The 16,408-nt window shown below is 31.4% G+C and overlaps 2 protein-coding genes across 4 annotated transcripts in view; one reads left to right on the forward strand and one right to left on the reverse strand.

Moving 5' to 3' along the window:
- LOC108915212 (chaoptin) overlaps positions 1-1,292 on the reverse strand; it is a 36,037-nt gene extending 34,745 nt beyond the window's left edge. The window contains exon 1 of the mRNA XM_018721190.2: positions 1,083-1,292. The gene's annotated coding sequence lies outside the window, so the exon portion shown is untranslated. The remainder of the gene's footprint in view (positions 1-1,082) is intronic.
- Positions 1,293-1,686: 394 nt separating this feature from the next.
- Positions 1,687-16,376, forward strand: LOC108915209 (vacuolar protein sorting-associated protein 16 homolog). 3 transcript variants are annotated; one of them, XM_018721185.1, is made up of 15 exons: positions 1,687-1,888; positions 1,941-2,130; positions 2,200-2,476; positions 2,693-2,814; positions 2,866-3,044; positions 3,101-3,353; positions 3,414-3,539; positions 7,093-7,220; positions 7,286-7,436; positions 7,494-7,628; positions 10,194-10,355; positions 10,430-10,579; positions 10,633-10,889; positions 10,994-11,194; positions 16,127-16,376. In XM_018721185.1, the coding sequence occupies exons 1-15, from the start codon at positions 1,830-1,832 to the stop codon at positions 16,275-16,277; spliced, it is 2,541 nt and encodes an 846-aa protein (XP_018576701.1). In that variant the 5' UTR covers positions 1,687-1,829; the 3' UTR covers positions 16,278-16,376. The 3 variants fall into 3 exon arrangements, with proteins under 3 accessions (XP_018576701.1, XP_018576702.1, XP_018576703.1); XM_018721186.1 differs by lacking the exon at positions 16,127-16,376 and having other exon boundaries at positions 10,948-11,035; XM_018721187.1 differs by lacking the exon at positions 16,127-16,376 and having other exon boundaries at positions 10,933-11,000.
- Positions 16,377-16,408: the final 32 nt, after the last annotated feature.

Raw genomic sequence — 16,408 nt, forward strand, 5'->3', positions numbered from 1 at the left:
CAGATATTTAACATGTTTTTGATATCGCACCCATACATTTTGTTATACAAACAGGAAGCTCTATGATCGAGGATAAGTTATGGTGTGGGAATTAAATATTTTTTAAATTGTTTTCACTTCCCTTAAGATAAGCTATTCAACATCGTCGTATTTATAATTATTAAACTCTACTTACTTCCCTGATGGGAAAGAAATTTATCGAAAATTTTGAAAAAATACGTTAGATTAAAACTGAATATGAATCTTTCGTTTAGCGAAGTGAATTTAAATAATAGTAGTTCGCATTCACGGTCCAAAGAGACAGTCGCCGCATAAGTCAATCAGCCAATAAAAAACAAATACGTCACCAAACTCCTCTGTTTATCTTCGTTCAACCGTCATCTCTTTCTGACTCATTGCATATCCCATAAGAAAATAAGAGGCAAAGTTAAAACTGTCAATTTTCTTGTACCACGCTCCTTTTAACATAAAATAACAAATTCGACCAGTTATGATTATGGTTAAGGAAATGATTTGAGTCTAAAATATTACGTTTATATGCAAACTGTACTTCTCCATTGAAATTTTGAAATAAAATTCCACTGTCCCCCATCTCCCGATCTTCGCTCACTACTCCGCATGTATGTTTGGAGGAATTTTTCACCTATCGGATCATTTTATCGGAAAATAGAATATACGTTTTGTAGTATTATACTTCTACTTTTAAAATCCGGCTGAAAAATAAAAATCGGACCACCTCTAACACATCCAGAAGTTCTGCAAAATAGTGCACCAAAAAAATTCAAATTGCAATTGTGCCAAAACTAATGGCCCGATAGCGCCTGCTTTGTGCACATTTAAAATACATATAATTCACAACTTTTGTGCACAGGGTCAGATGTACAATTTAAAAAATAGCAGTGTATATTGGTCCTATATCTACCGGCTTCTGGTATATTTTCTTGTATAGGATAGGTTAAGGTACGAATTTGTAAAGCAAAACCAAAACATGGTAATCTGCTGATTTCTCACAATTACTGCTATAGTTAAAAATGTAATAATGATTTAATTAAATTATTATTCTATTGTTGTAATAAACATACCTGTTTTCTTTAAAAGTCTTTTTCTTGATGGTAAACTTAATAGCTCTGCTTGGAGATGGCGGTTCAAAGCCTGAATCTTCAAAATGTGCACTATAAATTTGTCCAGTTGGATGATAAAACAAATCGCGTTTTTTATCCACAGGAAACACATGAAATAAAATATTTAAATTGTCTTGTTTAGCACTATAAAAATTATTATAGCAAATTGCAACACTACATCTCAAGCCAGGCATTTTTACGTGGTAAATTAACAGTTTATATTAAACACTACACCATTAACTTATTAAAAACTATTATTAATAACTAACTAATTATTGCAAAATACAAACACGAAATATTTACTTAAAAAATTATGTAAACAAACATGAATCTTAAAGGTTAGGAATCTTGTCTTGTGATGACATCATAATTTGCTGTGGTCATAGAGTTAAACCACGCCCATAATTTCTAGATGTCATTTAAATATTGATTTTTATCCTTTCTTATGTGGTTACAGTGCCATCTAACGGTCTCCTTGATTATTCTATAAAAGAAATTATAGATAGCATTTTGTGCTCAACACAGTGAATACAGTCAGTAAAGAATCAACGAGGGCAAAAATAAAATGACTAGTGCACTAGTGACAGTAACATGTCAACAAAGAAAAACCTTTCAATCGAAAATTTTGTCGGTAATTTAATTTTTACGTTTTTAAATTAGATAGTATTCCGCACAGTCTCCACTTATTGCTGTTATAATTCCACAAAAATGTCTGCAGCAATGCTAACCGCTGACTGGTTTCTGCTCGGTCGAGAACTTTATTATAGGTAAATATAAAAGGTTTCCTTTTAAAAAATACTTAGTACTCCACTCTTTCAGAAAATTTGAAATCTACTCGATGGCATGGCATCAAGAAATAAATTTGGAAAACTATGTAGCCGCATCAGCTTCTTACGGAGGCCCCACAGCCCTCCGTAGGGATGATAAAAAATTTGTTAAGGTTCAGGGTACCGGGCAACCGATAATATCGATCTATTCTGGCTCGGGAAAACAAATAGCTTCATTTAAGGTACAGAAGTTAATTTAAATGCATATTTACAACCTTTTGTACAAAATAAATAATAAATAAGCGTTATAGTGGACGAGGAGGCCGATTGTTCACATGGGCTGGTCAAACGATGAAAAGTTAATATGCGTTCAGGAGGACGGAATGGTGGTTATTCATGATATGTTCGGCAAATATTTACACACTTTTACCATAAGTCAGAAGGTGCAAGACGCTAAAGTTATAGACGCTAAAATTTTTATCAGCCCCCAAAACTTCACCGGGATAGCAGTGATGACGTCTAACTTTAAAATATTTTTGGTACACAATATCCAAGAGCCGAAAACTAGGCAGTTGTCTGAATTACCAAGTAAGTGTTTTTGAGGCAAATTATTTGTATTGGGGCTGTGATTTGAATATAAAAAACCCATAACGTTGTTGTTTAATCTCTTGGTAGATGATAATGACAAATTTTGTGTCTTTTACTGCAGTTCTAGAAGATTGCAGACATCACTTATTTTTTAAATTGCTAGACATTTGTAATCATCTAAAAACAATATCGGTCCTATTAATAAATAACTTGTAGGGTCCACTGTCGATCCAACTTGTTGGGCAGTCGTTTCTGAAGACAATAATACAGAAGTTTTAATTACCAGAGGCCTAGAATTATACAGATTAAAGCAGGATGAACATCATACCAGTGCTATGGTAATACATTTAAAACACGATTTGTTCCTTTTGTAACGTATTTAATTTCAGTTGGAACCTGACATTACAAACAAATACACGACTATTTTAGAAATGTCTGTTTCTTTAAATGCGCGCCACTTGGCTCTCTATACGGACTCTGGCCATCTCTGGCTCGGCTCTACTGACTTAAGAACAAAGTACTGCGAAATTGATACGAGCAGCATCTACAAACCCAAACAACTCATTTGGTAAGTAACCTGTGCTTAAATGTTTGTGAAAAGGTTATTTGTGACTGCGTTTTTAGGTGTGGCAACGAAGCCGTCGTACTCTACTGGGAACGGGACTGTAGCCTCTTAGTGGTTGGTAAATATGGGCAGAAGATGCTGTATTCTTATGACAGTTCCGTTCACCTGGTGTCGGAAATCGACGGTGTCAGGATAATATCCAACATGCAGCACGAGTTGCTGCAGAAAGTTCCAGAGGTGGTCCAAAAGATTTTTCGAATCAACAGCACGGATCCGGGCAGTTTCTTGCTCGAGGCGTCTAAACAGTTTCAAGTAGGTTCCTTCCCTTGCAAGATGTTAATAATTGCTCTAATATTAAGTTACTTGTTGTAGAAAGGGAGCCACAAAGCTAACGAGTACATCTGTTTAGTGAAGAACGATCTGCAGACTGCTGTGAGCCAGTGTATCGAGGCCGTTGGGTATGAATTCGATACGGAGGTTCAAAAAATGTTGATAAGGGTAAGACGCGTTAGTATTTTAATAGGTATATATAAATTGGTGCGGTTTTTTGAAATGGAGTGCGTATTTATAAACTTTTGTTGAAATTTTTGATAAAATTTGCCAAAAAAAAAACAGTTAACTAAAAGATTGAAAATTTAGTTTAAGTTAGAATAAAAATAAGTAAAGAAAAAGGAAATTGTAATAGAACACTGAGAAAACGTGAAATAACGAGGCAAAAATCAAATTTACAAAATTAAAATACAAAATTTTAACTAATAAAAAAACTACCTGCACATGCATTTAATGGATTAGAAAACCCATAAAAATGCAAAGTAAATTAATAACATAACAATTTTCATATGAAATTTTAAAAAAGTTTAACAATACCGCTAGAAAACTGAAAACTTTGTTACTTTGTATATAAAAAAAGGACACTGATTGGAGATGCTTATCCAAAAACAAGCAATAGCATACAAACATTATTCCAGAAGGCAGAGCACAAGGTTGAATTTGATTTTAATACGGAAATTGAGCATATATCATTTCGTTGAACTCTCATCAGTAGGACTGTCAGAAAGGAGCCGCGAGACATAGACGTACGCATTATTTATTAAAAAGCAACAAATTAAATTGTCTACAATACACCATATGATAAACACCAACGGATAGGAATTAATTACGCAACATCCGTACGATAAAGCAACAGTATACTAACGTGAACATGAAAAGCGTTCTTAGGCAGCGGCTCGCGTCTGTCTCAATTGACCCGCTTTGCATGACATTGAATTGCGGCTCTCTCTGACAGCCCTACTCATCAGGATTTTTCAATATTTCATTCATCACTTAGTATACAGGGTGGTCCAGATTTTAATAGACAAACTTCGAGAAAGTACTAAATAACAAAAATAACAACACTTTGCTCTATTAACATAGGCACAGAATGCCACCATTTGTGAGATACAGGGCGTTGAAATTAACAAAAATAAAACAATTTTTTTAAATATCTGGAAAACCGCTCCATCAAATTTATCCAAATTTGGTACACATTTTTTTTCATATATTTCTCCTAGTTCTGTATGCACACAGTCCAAATCCAAAAACCAGTGGCGGAGAAACAAGGATGTCATTTACTTATTTAGAGTAAAACTTCTACGCCACTGAATTAATTGGTAATATGAATTCCATTCTGACCATTCTAAAATGGTCAGAAATATTCCGGATGAAAAAACATCCTTTTATTTTTGTCGAAAAGTGAATAATTTACAAGTTATGAGACATATTATCCAAGTAAATAAAGCGTTGAAATAAGGAAAAATGAAACGAATTTGGGTGGTCCAGATTTTTAATAGACAAACTTCGAGAAAGTACTAAACAACAAAAATTAACATCACTTTGCTCTATGAACATAGGCACATAAAGCCACCATTTGTGAGATACAGGGCGTTGAAATTAACAAAAGTAAAAAAAAATTTTTAAATATCGGGAAAATCGCTTCATCAAATTTATCCAAATTTGGTACAAACTTTTTTTCAAATATTTGTCCTAGTTCTGTATGCACACAGTCCAAATTCAAAAACCAGTGGCAGAGAAACAATGATATCGTTTCCTTATTTAAAGTAAAACTTTTATGCCACTGAATTAATTGGTAATATGAATACATTTTACAACGGTCTGACATATTCCGGATGAAAAAACACTCTTTTATTTTTGTCGAAAAGTGAATGGTTTAAGAGTTATGAGACATATTATGATGCGGTTTTCCAGATATTTCAAAAAATTAGTTTATTTTTGTTAATTTCAACGCCCTGTATCTCATAAACCGTAGTTTTCTGCGTCTATGTTCATAGAGCAAAGTGATGTTAATTTTTGTTTTTTAAAACTTTCCCGAAGTTTGTCAATTAAAATCTGGACCACCCTGTATAAAAACCATATTTTCTATATCAAAAAGAGTAAATTGCTATATCAATAGGTAGTTTCAGTAATGATTTTATTGATATTTTGAAGTTAATTTAAAACGAAAAATAGAAAAACAGAACGGCAATAAAAACGGAATAAAAAGAAAATTTCTCAAAATCGTTGTAAGAATTATATCAAAGTTGTTGTAAGGAAAATATTTATGCAAGAAAAATAGTTGTAAAAGTGTTTAGTTTTAAGAAGTGAGGGTGAAGGTGTGAAAAACTCAAAAAACTTGAATGTGTGAAGACTTAAAAATTGTATAAAAAAAACAAAGTTTTCGACATTCATTTGTTCTGTAAAAACCTATTTAAGACTCAGGATTGGTCATAATCTAGTTCGTATCAAGTCAATAAGCAAAGTCAAACATTGCTCTGGAGACAATAAATCAAATTGCATAAATTTAAAATAAAATTAAAAGAAGAGGTTAATCGTCTCAAGTGAAATTGTGGATTAAAGAAACTCAAGTAATGAAAACAGCCAAAAAACAAAATCAGTAGTCTCATCTAGGAACAAAGGAAACAATCCAGACAAAAACAAATAAAACAGAAATCCAATAAAGAATCAACATACAGTTACAGTCTAAGGAAAGAGATGTAAAACAATTGAATTCCAGTAAACAAAACTGCAAACAAGTAAAGTGGTAGGCCATAACCAAGTCTAGAAGGGCAGAACAAAAAATAAAAGGATAATGAAACTGCTGGATGGATGGCTCAAACAAATTATGGAGACACACCAATAAGGTCCAAGGCAATCAAAGTAATAAAAATAAATATTCGTTAAAGTAAAAGTTAGCTAGAGGTCAGGGCAACTAGGTGTTTTGAAACGAAAATTTATAGACCACATCCAATTTGTTTTTTTTCTGTATAAAACAAATTGTGAATTTGCAAAGATAAGTGTTGCTTTTCAAAAAAAGAAAAAATAATTTGATTAATAAAAAAACAAATTGTTATTCACACAAAATATACAGAGTGTTTCATAATGATATGCAAACATTTTAAGGTGTGAGAAAATATTCAAATCTCAAAATGGCGAAAAAAATTAGCTTTTATTTTTCTTTTATTAAATTTTTAGTTCATATTTGCTTAGCTTTTCCTATCGATAAAAAAGAATTATTGCAAAAAGCATGTCAAAAATGACGATTGTTTTGGGTAACTGTTATACTAATGTGTACCTAATCGGCAAGGAAAAATAATTGATGTATTTACTCGCAAACCATTAAGTATACGAAAAAATGAGAAGAGTAAAAAAAGTTTCTAAATGAAATGTAGTATTAAAAGCTATTTTTCTTGTTGGAATTGGTTAACGTAGAAAAACATTTTGAGAGAAATAAAACCAAGGGGTGCTAATTTATTTCATTCAGTCATAAACCAGAAAAAAAAGACTACCAAACAATACCATTCAACGTGTACCAAAATTCAAATTTCTAAGTTTAACTGTTTAAATGAAAAAAAAATAAAAAATAAAAATAATTGTTTCGGCCATTTTGAGATCTGAATATTTTCTCAGGGAGAAAAATCAAAAAAATATATTGGATGTATCCCCCCTAAAATTACTTTCTCCTTAAAATATTTGCACATCATTATGAACCACCCTGTATACAATATGTTCTTTTCAGGCTGCACAGTTTGGTAAATGCTTCATCGCCGACATGAGATCAGACAGTTACGTAAATATGTGTCGGTGGTTGAGGGTTTTGAATGCCGTTCGAGACCCTAAGGTTGGCATTCCCCTGACAATTACTCAGTATCCTTCTAAAGACATTGACTATTAAAAATCTCTCGAAAGATATTTGCTTAACACTGCTTTAGGTTAAATTTTATGAAGAAGAGGGCGCAAAGCCTACTGGATCGCTTAATAACGAGGAACAATTATTACCTAGCGTTGCAAATCGCACAATATCTTAAACTGCCGGACAAGGAAGGGAGCAGTCACATTTTGGTGCACTGGGCAAAGTATAAGGTACATTAGGTTATTAATTGATTTTACGAGTCTTTTCTATTGCGTAAAATTTTTTAGGTTAGTCAGTCTCAGCTAGAAGAGGAAACCGTAGCTAGAGAAATAGCGGAAAAGTTAGGATACACTTCGGGTATATCATACAGCGAGATTGCTAGTACAGCTTCGGAATACGGAAGAAAAAAATTGGCAATAAAGGTACTGTTACAAATATTTTATCTCTGGTTCATCGATTTTAATAGTTGATAATTATTTAGTGTAACTGGAAATGCTTAAAACCTTATAAAAAATTTTATAATCCTATTTTCGGGGGTACCGGACACAAATCTAATAGTACGTGTTCCCTTGAATACGAATCTGAAATTCTTTTGTTTTTAATCAAATGAATAGTCGAGTTATAAGTAGTTTTTTAAAATGCACTTTACTACTTGTGTACGCCGCCACTGTAGCATTCACGTATTACAAATACACGAATTGTAAGCAGTCTACAGTGCATGTAAAGGGAGATAGTGCGGGTCAACAGTGCGAAGTGAAGGGCGTCAGTTGTGTGGTTATTTGAGGTTACATTAGCTTGTCTAGTGGCGGGGTATGAAAAATTACTAAAAAAAAGTTACAAAAAATTGAGTTACAATTACAATTTTGAAATTTTGTTTTTGAAAACTAGTTTCGTCGTTTCGTCAGATACAAAACTAACTTCAGATTTGTATTCAGCACCCTTGAAAATAGGGTGCGGGAAAAATTTTATGAGATTTTCAGTGTTTTCCAAATAATTACCTATAGTCCAGGTGGTATCTGCTTTAAAAAGTGTATACTTGGGTAAAACGCATATGATCGGAGATTTTTGCTCTAACGGCTTCTAAATAACATCAAAAATTATAATTTTTCTATGCAAATAAAAAATAACGTTGGCTTAATTGTTATTGCAAAAAAGTATAAAAAAATAGCAAAATAATTCTTGGATTTCTCGTCGACTACTTAGCAACTATTCATTTTAGACAAAAATGGAAGAGGAAAAAAAGTTTTGAAATTAAATTTTGAACAATATAAGAGTTAGTTGCAGTTTGAAAAAAAAAATTATTGTTACTGCAAAAATCGGAAAAATCATTGCAAAAATTGCAAAAAATGTTTGTTTATTTGTCAATATTTTTCAGACACTTGAATAATACCTAAGATCTTCATACTTTTCCCAATTAAACTCTTTAGTGTGTAAAATCATCACATCAAATTTCATCCAATTCGGTTCCATAGTTTTTACATAATAATTGTTTAATTTTTTTTTAAATTAAAAAATTTTCAAAATCAAATTTCTAAAAATCTAAAGCCTTTGAATACTTGAAAATTTCACCACAAAAAGAAGAGCTCTCAAGCTTAAAAATGGTTTTTGAAAAATTCAAATCGGACGATTAGGTGAGCCGTAGTGTTTTTTTTACATTTTTGCAATTTTCACGCTTATAAACTACAATAATTTAATGTTTTTTCAATTTTTTTTTTAATTTTAAAATATGGTTTAAAAGTCCTCGAAAAGACGAGTATTTAAAAAAAAAACTGATGATCCGCCCATTATTTTCGGAGTTATAGCCCGTTAAAGTCTCGTTAATACCAATTTTCAGTTGTTTATTTAAATAATTATTGTTTAAACAATTTTATAATATTTAAACAAACTTACTAGTATTACCTGGTGCAACATGCAAAAATTTTGGTAGTGAATATTAACAGTAAATAAATAAACATAATAAATTAATAATTTTTTAAAGTAACTGTTTATCGGCATGTCAAAAGTCCAATAATTAATAATAAAAGGTACTTGAAAATATGATAATTGAATTTTTTTAATTGTGAGACATCGATTTAAAAAAAAAATCATCGAAATTGGTCCATTAGAAGCTGAGATAATTGAAATTTTTCCGAGCGTCGTTGTTTTGAACTCGAGAATTCAGATCGGAGTAGCTGTGTGTTTGCTCCCCTCACCACTGATACCTCATTGATTTCACGCGGTCTTGAATATCTGAGTGACATTTTAAATGGGACGTCCGTGATTGCAAATTTTGAAAATTTATATCTATAAAGTACTTGGAATAGGAATAATGGGCGGATCATAAGGTTTTTTTTTTAAATACTCGTTTTTCCGAGTACTTTCAAACCATATTTTAAAATAAAAAAAATTTTTAAAAACATTAAATTATTGCAATTGTTTATAAGCGAGAATATTGGGAAAATGTTTAAACAGTCACCACGGCTCACCTAATCGTCCAATTTGAATTTTTCTAAAAGCATTTTAAAGCTTGAGAGCTCTTCTTTTTGTGGTGAAATTTTCAAGTATTCAAAGGCTTTAGATTTTTAGAAATTTGATTTTGAAAATTTTTTAATTAAAAAAAAAATTAAACAATTATTATGTAAAAATTATCGAACTGAATTGGATGAAATTTGGTGTGACGATTCTATGCACTAAGAAGTTTAATTGGGAAAAGTATGAATATACTAGGTATTATTCAAGTGTCTGAAAAAATTGACAAATAAACTAGCATTTTTGCAATTTTTTAAATCTGGAACTTAGTAGAAAAAGGGCCAAAGTCGATCGCAGTGGACTTTGGTCGTTTGTCAAACGTTTTCAAAGTATTTCAAGGACCAAACTCCATACATTGGCCTTTTTCTATTCAACTAAGATGGACTTACGCCATTTTAAAATTTAAATAATTAAGGCTTATAATACTTGTTGACATTGACCCGAAACAGATATCGCCTGGACTACTAATAATTTTACAGTTGTTAGATTACGAATCGAAGGCTAGCGAACAAGTCAAATTACTCTTAGAGTTAGGAGAGAACACTCCCGCCCTTATTAAAGCTATCGAGAGCGGAGACACTGACTTAGTTTATATGGTTATTTTGAAATTGAGGGAAAAAATGCCGCTTGGCGATTTCAAGGTAAAATGTCAGACCTAATTTTTGTTACACCTATTTTATATTTACAGGATGTTCCAATTAAAACTTCATTTTAGATGACGATTCGAAATTTCCCCGTTGCCCAATCGTTATACATAAAGTACTGCAAAGAGCACAACACGCAGGCTTTGAACGAGATTTACATCCAAGAGGACGATTTTTCTGCGCAAGCTCAAACTTTCATACTCGAGAGTCTGGATGAAAAGGTAAAAATCCATCAAAGTATTTAATCGTTTTATTCCAGGAGGTTAACTTTTAGAAAAAGCATATGAAAGATTCGTTACTAACGTCTGCCATGGAGGCTTACAAGAAAGGTAGGAAGGATTTGTACGCCGGAATGTGCGATGAGACTTTGAAGCTGTTGAGGTTCCAGAGGGACATCGAAGAGAAATTACCGGCCGCTAAAAACAAACTCGCCGGCTTGTCGGTGCACAACACTTGCAAGTCGCTCTTGGAGATGAACGAGACCAAGTTGGCTGAAAAATTCAGAAACGACTACAAGATTCCAGATAAAAGGTATATTTTTTTAAATTGCAGCGTGATAAAAACTGATAAACAGATAAATCCGATGCAGTTTGGTGATAAGGGGGAAGGCCGTGACGGGAATTCTGCTATTTTAGATATTGGTGGTTGAAAATAGACAGCCTGGCGCAGCAGAAGGAGTGGGTAGAGTTGGAAAAGTTTTCTAAAGTAAAAAAATCTCCTATCGGGTACGCGCCCTTCGTTGACGTTTGCCTTCAGAACGATAACAAGGAAGAGGCGCTAAAGTACTTGTCGAGGGTCAGCGAGGACTTGAAAGTAAAGTACTGCATTAAAGTCGGGTAAGTGAGACGCTTTTATATTTCACTCATGTTTATTTGTTATTGATATTTTAACGATCCCGCTTTTTCAATGAATTTGGTTTTATTCAATTTTTTTTTCCCGATTTAAATTATCTTGCAACTCAATTTATTTGATTCTTACAAGTGTTTTCAGAGGACAATAATATTTATTCCGCGGTGTAGTTTGCCAGGTTAAAGTTCGAATCGTAGGTACAATTGTTTTCTGCCGTTCAAGTACTTCTAGAAATACTTAATCTTATCTCCCGCAGACTAGTAAACATTTTGATCACTATGTAAATATTACTTAAACTACCTGCTCCACAGTTTTTTTATTCTCAGATAACGTTCCAATAGATAACAATTAAGAAATCACTTTTCAGCAAAAGGAAATGCCTGAACTGATTGGAAAGTAATACCCTGAAATTATTACTCATGGGTTTATTTTATAAATTGTCGCTCTCATTTAATTTACTTTAACAGAAATATAAAGTATATGTATACGATTTGTTGTGTAAAAGTTTAGTAAACATTCATTTATTTATTTATGTCTGAGTGCTGCAGTCTATTCGTGATTTGGAAGAAGGGAAATACATACATTTTTTTTATAATGTAAATTTATAATGGGCAAAAATTGTGCTTTTGCTAATATCTTCATATACAGGGTGTCCCGAAATTCATGCAACAAAATTTGGTCACAGCTTCTTAACACAAATTTAGGGGACCCGTATTTTTTATTTTTGCCAAGTGGCCCCTTCTTTCGGAGTTACAGACCCCTGAAGTCCGCCCCTAAGAATAATCTTTTTTTATATCCCAGAACCCTGTTGTACGAGAATCACTAAATTTGGTACACAGGGATTTTATGACATGTGGAATCTGATGGTGCTACGATTTTTGGCGGGGAACCCCCTTAAGACAATTTTTCGTGGGCCCCCTTGTCTTTGGAGCCAAAAAAATTTGGTCGCATATTTAAATTTCTTAAAAATTATCAGTCCACTAAAAAGCTATTAAATTTAGAAACTCTTTGTCTCCTTATACTTTTTTCGTAAAACGTCAAAATGTGATCGAATGCATATCTTGATTCGCCATTTTCCTCAAAAACATTGCGTTTTACGAAACAAATATCAAGAGACAAAAAAGTTTCTAAATTCAATGGCTTTCTAGCTAATTAATAATTTAAAAAAAAAACTAATTTGCTACAAAATTTTTTTGGTTCCAAAGACAAGGGGGCTCACAAAAAAGTGTCTTAAGGGGGTTTCTCGCCAAAAAGCGTAGCACTGTGTGATTCCACAGGTCATAAAATCCCTGTGTACCAAATTTAGTGATTCTCGTACAACAGGGTTCTGAGATATAAAAAAAAGATTCTAGGGGCGGACTTCAGGGGGCTGTAAATCCGAAAGAGGGGGCCAGTGGGCAAAAAGAAAAAATACGGGTCCCCTAAATTTGTCTTAAAAATCTATAACCAAATTTTGTTACATGAATTTCGGAACACCCTGTATTGTATTTCTGAAGTATTTTTTTTTATACAAAGGATGTTATGCTGTACAGAGTGTATTTTGAATCTGGGTAATATTTGTAGGAAAGCTGCCTTTTTTTAGAAACACATATTACAGGTTTGATATCTTAAATTCCATTGTGAAAACTGATTTTTTACCATTTTTCTGTAATCTTCCCACTAAATTGGGATCAATACCACTTTAAATTTTACTATAAAAGTAAACTTCTAGGAAAGTTAGACATAAAAAGCGGGATAAGCGAACTTTTTTGAAGAAAATTATAGGCTTTTAGGTTAGAAATCATATGTCACACACGCAACCACCAGTAACATACAGCGTTTTGAGATATAGACAGGAGACATATAGACATATAGACTAGTGTCTCATAATTAGTGTCCAATAATTTACCACTTGATTCTATTGTCAAAAATAAGAATATTGTGTAAACATTGTACTGTATATGATTTTTCGCGTTTTTTGACCAAAAACTGTCAATATCTCAGAGAAGATGCATTTTTTCGAAAAGAAGTTTCAAATAAAAGTTGTTCAAAATTAAATTTTCTATAAAATAGCTCCTACGAAAAATTTCGATTTTCCCAATAGTTTTCCCGTATATTTTTTGAATGAGGTACAGTTTATGTGAAAATTAATGTTTTGCAGCCAAATTTAATGGTCAATTCATTTTTAAATATCAAAAGTGAATTAGAGAAAAAAAAATTACGGAAAATTCTTGGGAAATCTTATACAGTTTTCCAAGATTTGAGTATTTATGAGCATCAAACGTATCACTTTATAGGATTCATTAGGAATTTTCCAAAAAAAAAATCAGGTTTCTTTGAAATTTTTTGCGACAGTGATGAAGTAGTTTTGCATAAGAAATCTAGATATGGAAGTCCATAAAAAATTGTTAAAAATAATAAATAAAAAAGGTGTTATTTTTTTAATTATAAATAAATAAAAAAATTTGATATTGATTTAATTTTTTTTGTTATATCTTTGCAGCTCCAGAAAATTCCTTTCCTATTTTCATCAAATTTAAATTTTCAATTTCATTATATTACAAATTTCAAAGAAAACANAACCCTGTTGTACGAGAATCACTAAATTTGGTACACAGGGATTTTATGACATGTGGAATCTGATGGTGCTACGTTTTTTGGCGGGGAACCCCCTTAAGACAATTTTTCGTGGGCCCCCTTGTCTTTGGAGCCAAAAAAAATTTGGTCGCATATTTAAATTTCTTAAAAATTATCAGTCCACTAGAAAGCCATTAAATTTAGAAACTTATTGTCTCCTTATACTTTTTTCGTAAAACGTCAAAATGTGATCGAATGCATATCTTCATTCGCCATTTTCCTCAAAAACATTGCGTTTTACGAAACAAAAATCAAGGGACAAACAAGTTTCTAAATTCAATGGCTTTCTAGCTAATTAATAATTTAAAAAAAATCAAATTTGCGACAAAATTTTTCCACGAAAAGGCATTTTGAGATAGACATATATACAGGGTGTCTCATAATTAGTGTCCAATAATTTACAACTTGATTCTATTGTCAAAAATAAGAATATTATTTCATGTAAACATTGGTCGAGAAATGCTTTCTAATTGGGGCCTCAAAAAATTCATTTTTTTTTATATTTCCGAAATGGGTCGAAGGAAAATTATGAATTTTGACACCATGAACGCTCATTAAATGTCAAAATAGATCATCTTGCTCATTCAAATTTTCAAATTCAGAGGCCAACATGAGGAACTATTTCGACTTTTAATGAGCATTCATGGTGTCAAAATTAATAATTTTCCTTCAACTCATTTCTTAAATATTTTAAAAAATGAATGAATGAATTTTTTGAGGCCCCATTTAGGGGGGCGTAGTTCCCTTAGGAAGCATTTCTCGACCCATGTTTATATGAAAAAATATTTTTATTTTTAGCAATAGAATCAAGTGGTAAATTATTGGACACTAATTATCAGACACCCTGTATATGATTTTTCGCGTTTTTTGACCAAAAACTGTCAATATCTCAAAGAAGATGCATTTTTTCGAAAAGAAGTTTCAAATAAAAGTTATTCAAAATTATTTTTTTTATAAAATTGCTCCTAGGAAAAATTTCGATTTTCCCAATAATTTTCCCATATATTTTTTGAATGAGGTACAGTTTATGTGAAAATTATTGTTTTGGAGCCAAATTAATGGTCAATTAATTTTTAAATATCAGAAGTGAATTAGAGAAAAAAATATTGCGGAAAATTCTTGGGAAATCTTATACAATTTTCCAAGATTTGAATATTTATGAGCATCAAACATATCATTTTACAGGATTTATTAGGAATTAATTATGCACTTTTTAATACTTTCAAAAAAAATAAAAAATTTGCGACAGCGATGAAGTAGTTTTGCATAAGAAATCTAAATATGGAAGTCCATAAAAAATTGTTGAAAATAATAAATAAAAAGTTGTTTTTTTTTAAATTATAATTAAATAAAAAATTTGATATTGATTTAATTTTTTTTGTTATATCTTTGCAGCTCCAGAAAATTCCTTTCCTATTTTCATCAAATTTAAATTTTCAATTTCATTATATTACAAATTTCAAAGAAAACAGGTTTTTCTGGAAAATATTAAAAAGCACATAATTAATTCGTAAGGTACAATGTCGAAGGTCATTGACACAGAGATTCGCAAACTAAACACAGTGCTTTAAAAAAAAACTATTAAAATTTAATATGATTCTTATTTATTTTTTACAATCTACAAAGTAACAAAAATTACTATGTATGTATTTCAAAACATACATTTGTTTACTTACAAAAAATAATTTTTGACTATCCACATACCAATATTACTTAATATTAATAAATCATACAAAAAATATGATTTTTTTAAAAACAATCAAACATTCTTTTGCATTGACAAAAGAATATAAGGACTTTAAATTAACCGTCACAAAATCGTACAAAATCAATCCGCTTTTACAAAATGTCTGCATTATTTTCATTTGATTAAAAAAATTATAATTTCAGATCATTATCATTTTCTGTAGTTGAAGTTTTACAAAGATTTGAATCTGAACATTTGTACACTGTTTGTGTAATTTTGGTTAAAAAAAACGTTCCATTTCTTCATTATTACACACAATATTACACAAAACTTACACAAAAAATATTAGCATAGGATAAAAAATACCTATCTTAAAAAATCTACTTCAAAAAAATTATAAAAAATATCCTAAATATTTTCTAAAAATGTTGTTTTGACACCCTCTATCTTGAAAAACAAACTCCTAAATGAAAAATGGCATAAGGAGAGCCCTCTTTTCTAAGAAAGTACTTTTTTGTGACACCCTGTATAAGTTGTCGAGTAAAAGCATTTAAATTATAATCATCCTCAAACTTGACACATTTCTGTTAATTTCTGTACTAAACACCTTTTTTAGGTGTCTAGAAGAGGCGGCAGAAATCGCATTCCAACAGAGAGACATACAGGGTCTTCTCTACGTACAGAGCAAATGTAATTTACAGTTCCCGCAAACGCAACTGAACGAAAAGATTGGCAACATGATTACCCAGTTAGAATCCAAGAAATAATTTAAGAATAAACGTAGGATTGTTATTTATTTATCACATGTATAATTTTTAAAATATATTTAATAATAAATTAGCAGGAAGCGTAAGTGTAAACGAGTAGTTATGTGTTGTATTTTCGAGAAGAACCAGTG

The sequence above is a fragment of the Anoplophora glabripennis genome, unplaced genomic scaffold (assembly GCF_000390285.2).
Source record: "Anoplophora glabripennis isolate ALB-LARVAE unplaced genomic scaffold, Agla_2.0 scaffold941, whole genome shotgun sequence".
Taxonomy (NCBI): domain Eukaryota; kingdom Metazoa; phylum Arthropoda; class Insecta; order Coleoptera; family Cerambycidae; genus Anoplophora; species Anoplophora glabripennis.

Excerpts from the sequence above, each read along its gene's own strand:
- LOC108915209 (XM_018721185.1), top strand. The coding sequence starts at position 1,830 with ATGTCTGCAGCAATGCTAACCGCTGACTGGTTTCTGCTCGGTCGAGAA. Across the intron at positions 7,221-7,285 it reads ATTCCCCTGACAATTACTCA|GTTAAATTTTATGAAGAAGA; the intron begins GTATCCTTCTAA and ends ACACTGCTTTAG. Across the intron at positions 7,437-7,493 it reads TGCACTGGGCAAAGTATAAG|GTTAGTCAGTCTCAGCTAGA; the intron begins GTACATTAGGTT and ends AAAATTTTTTAG.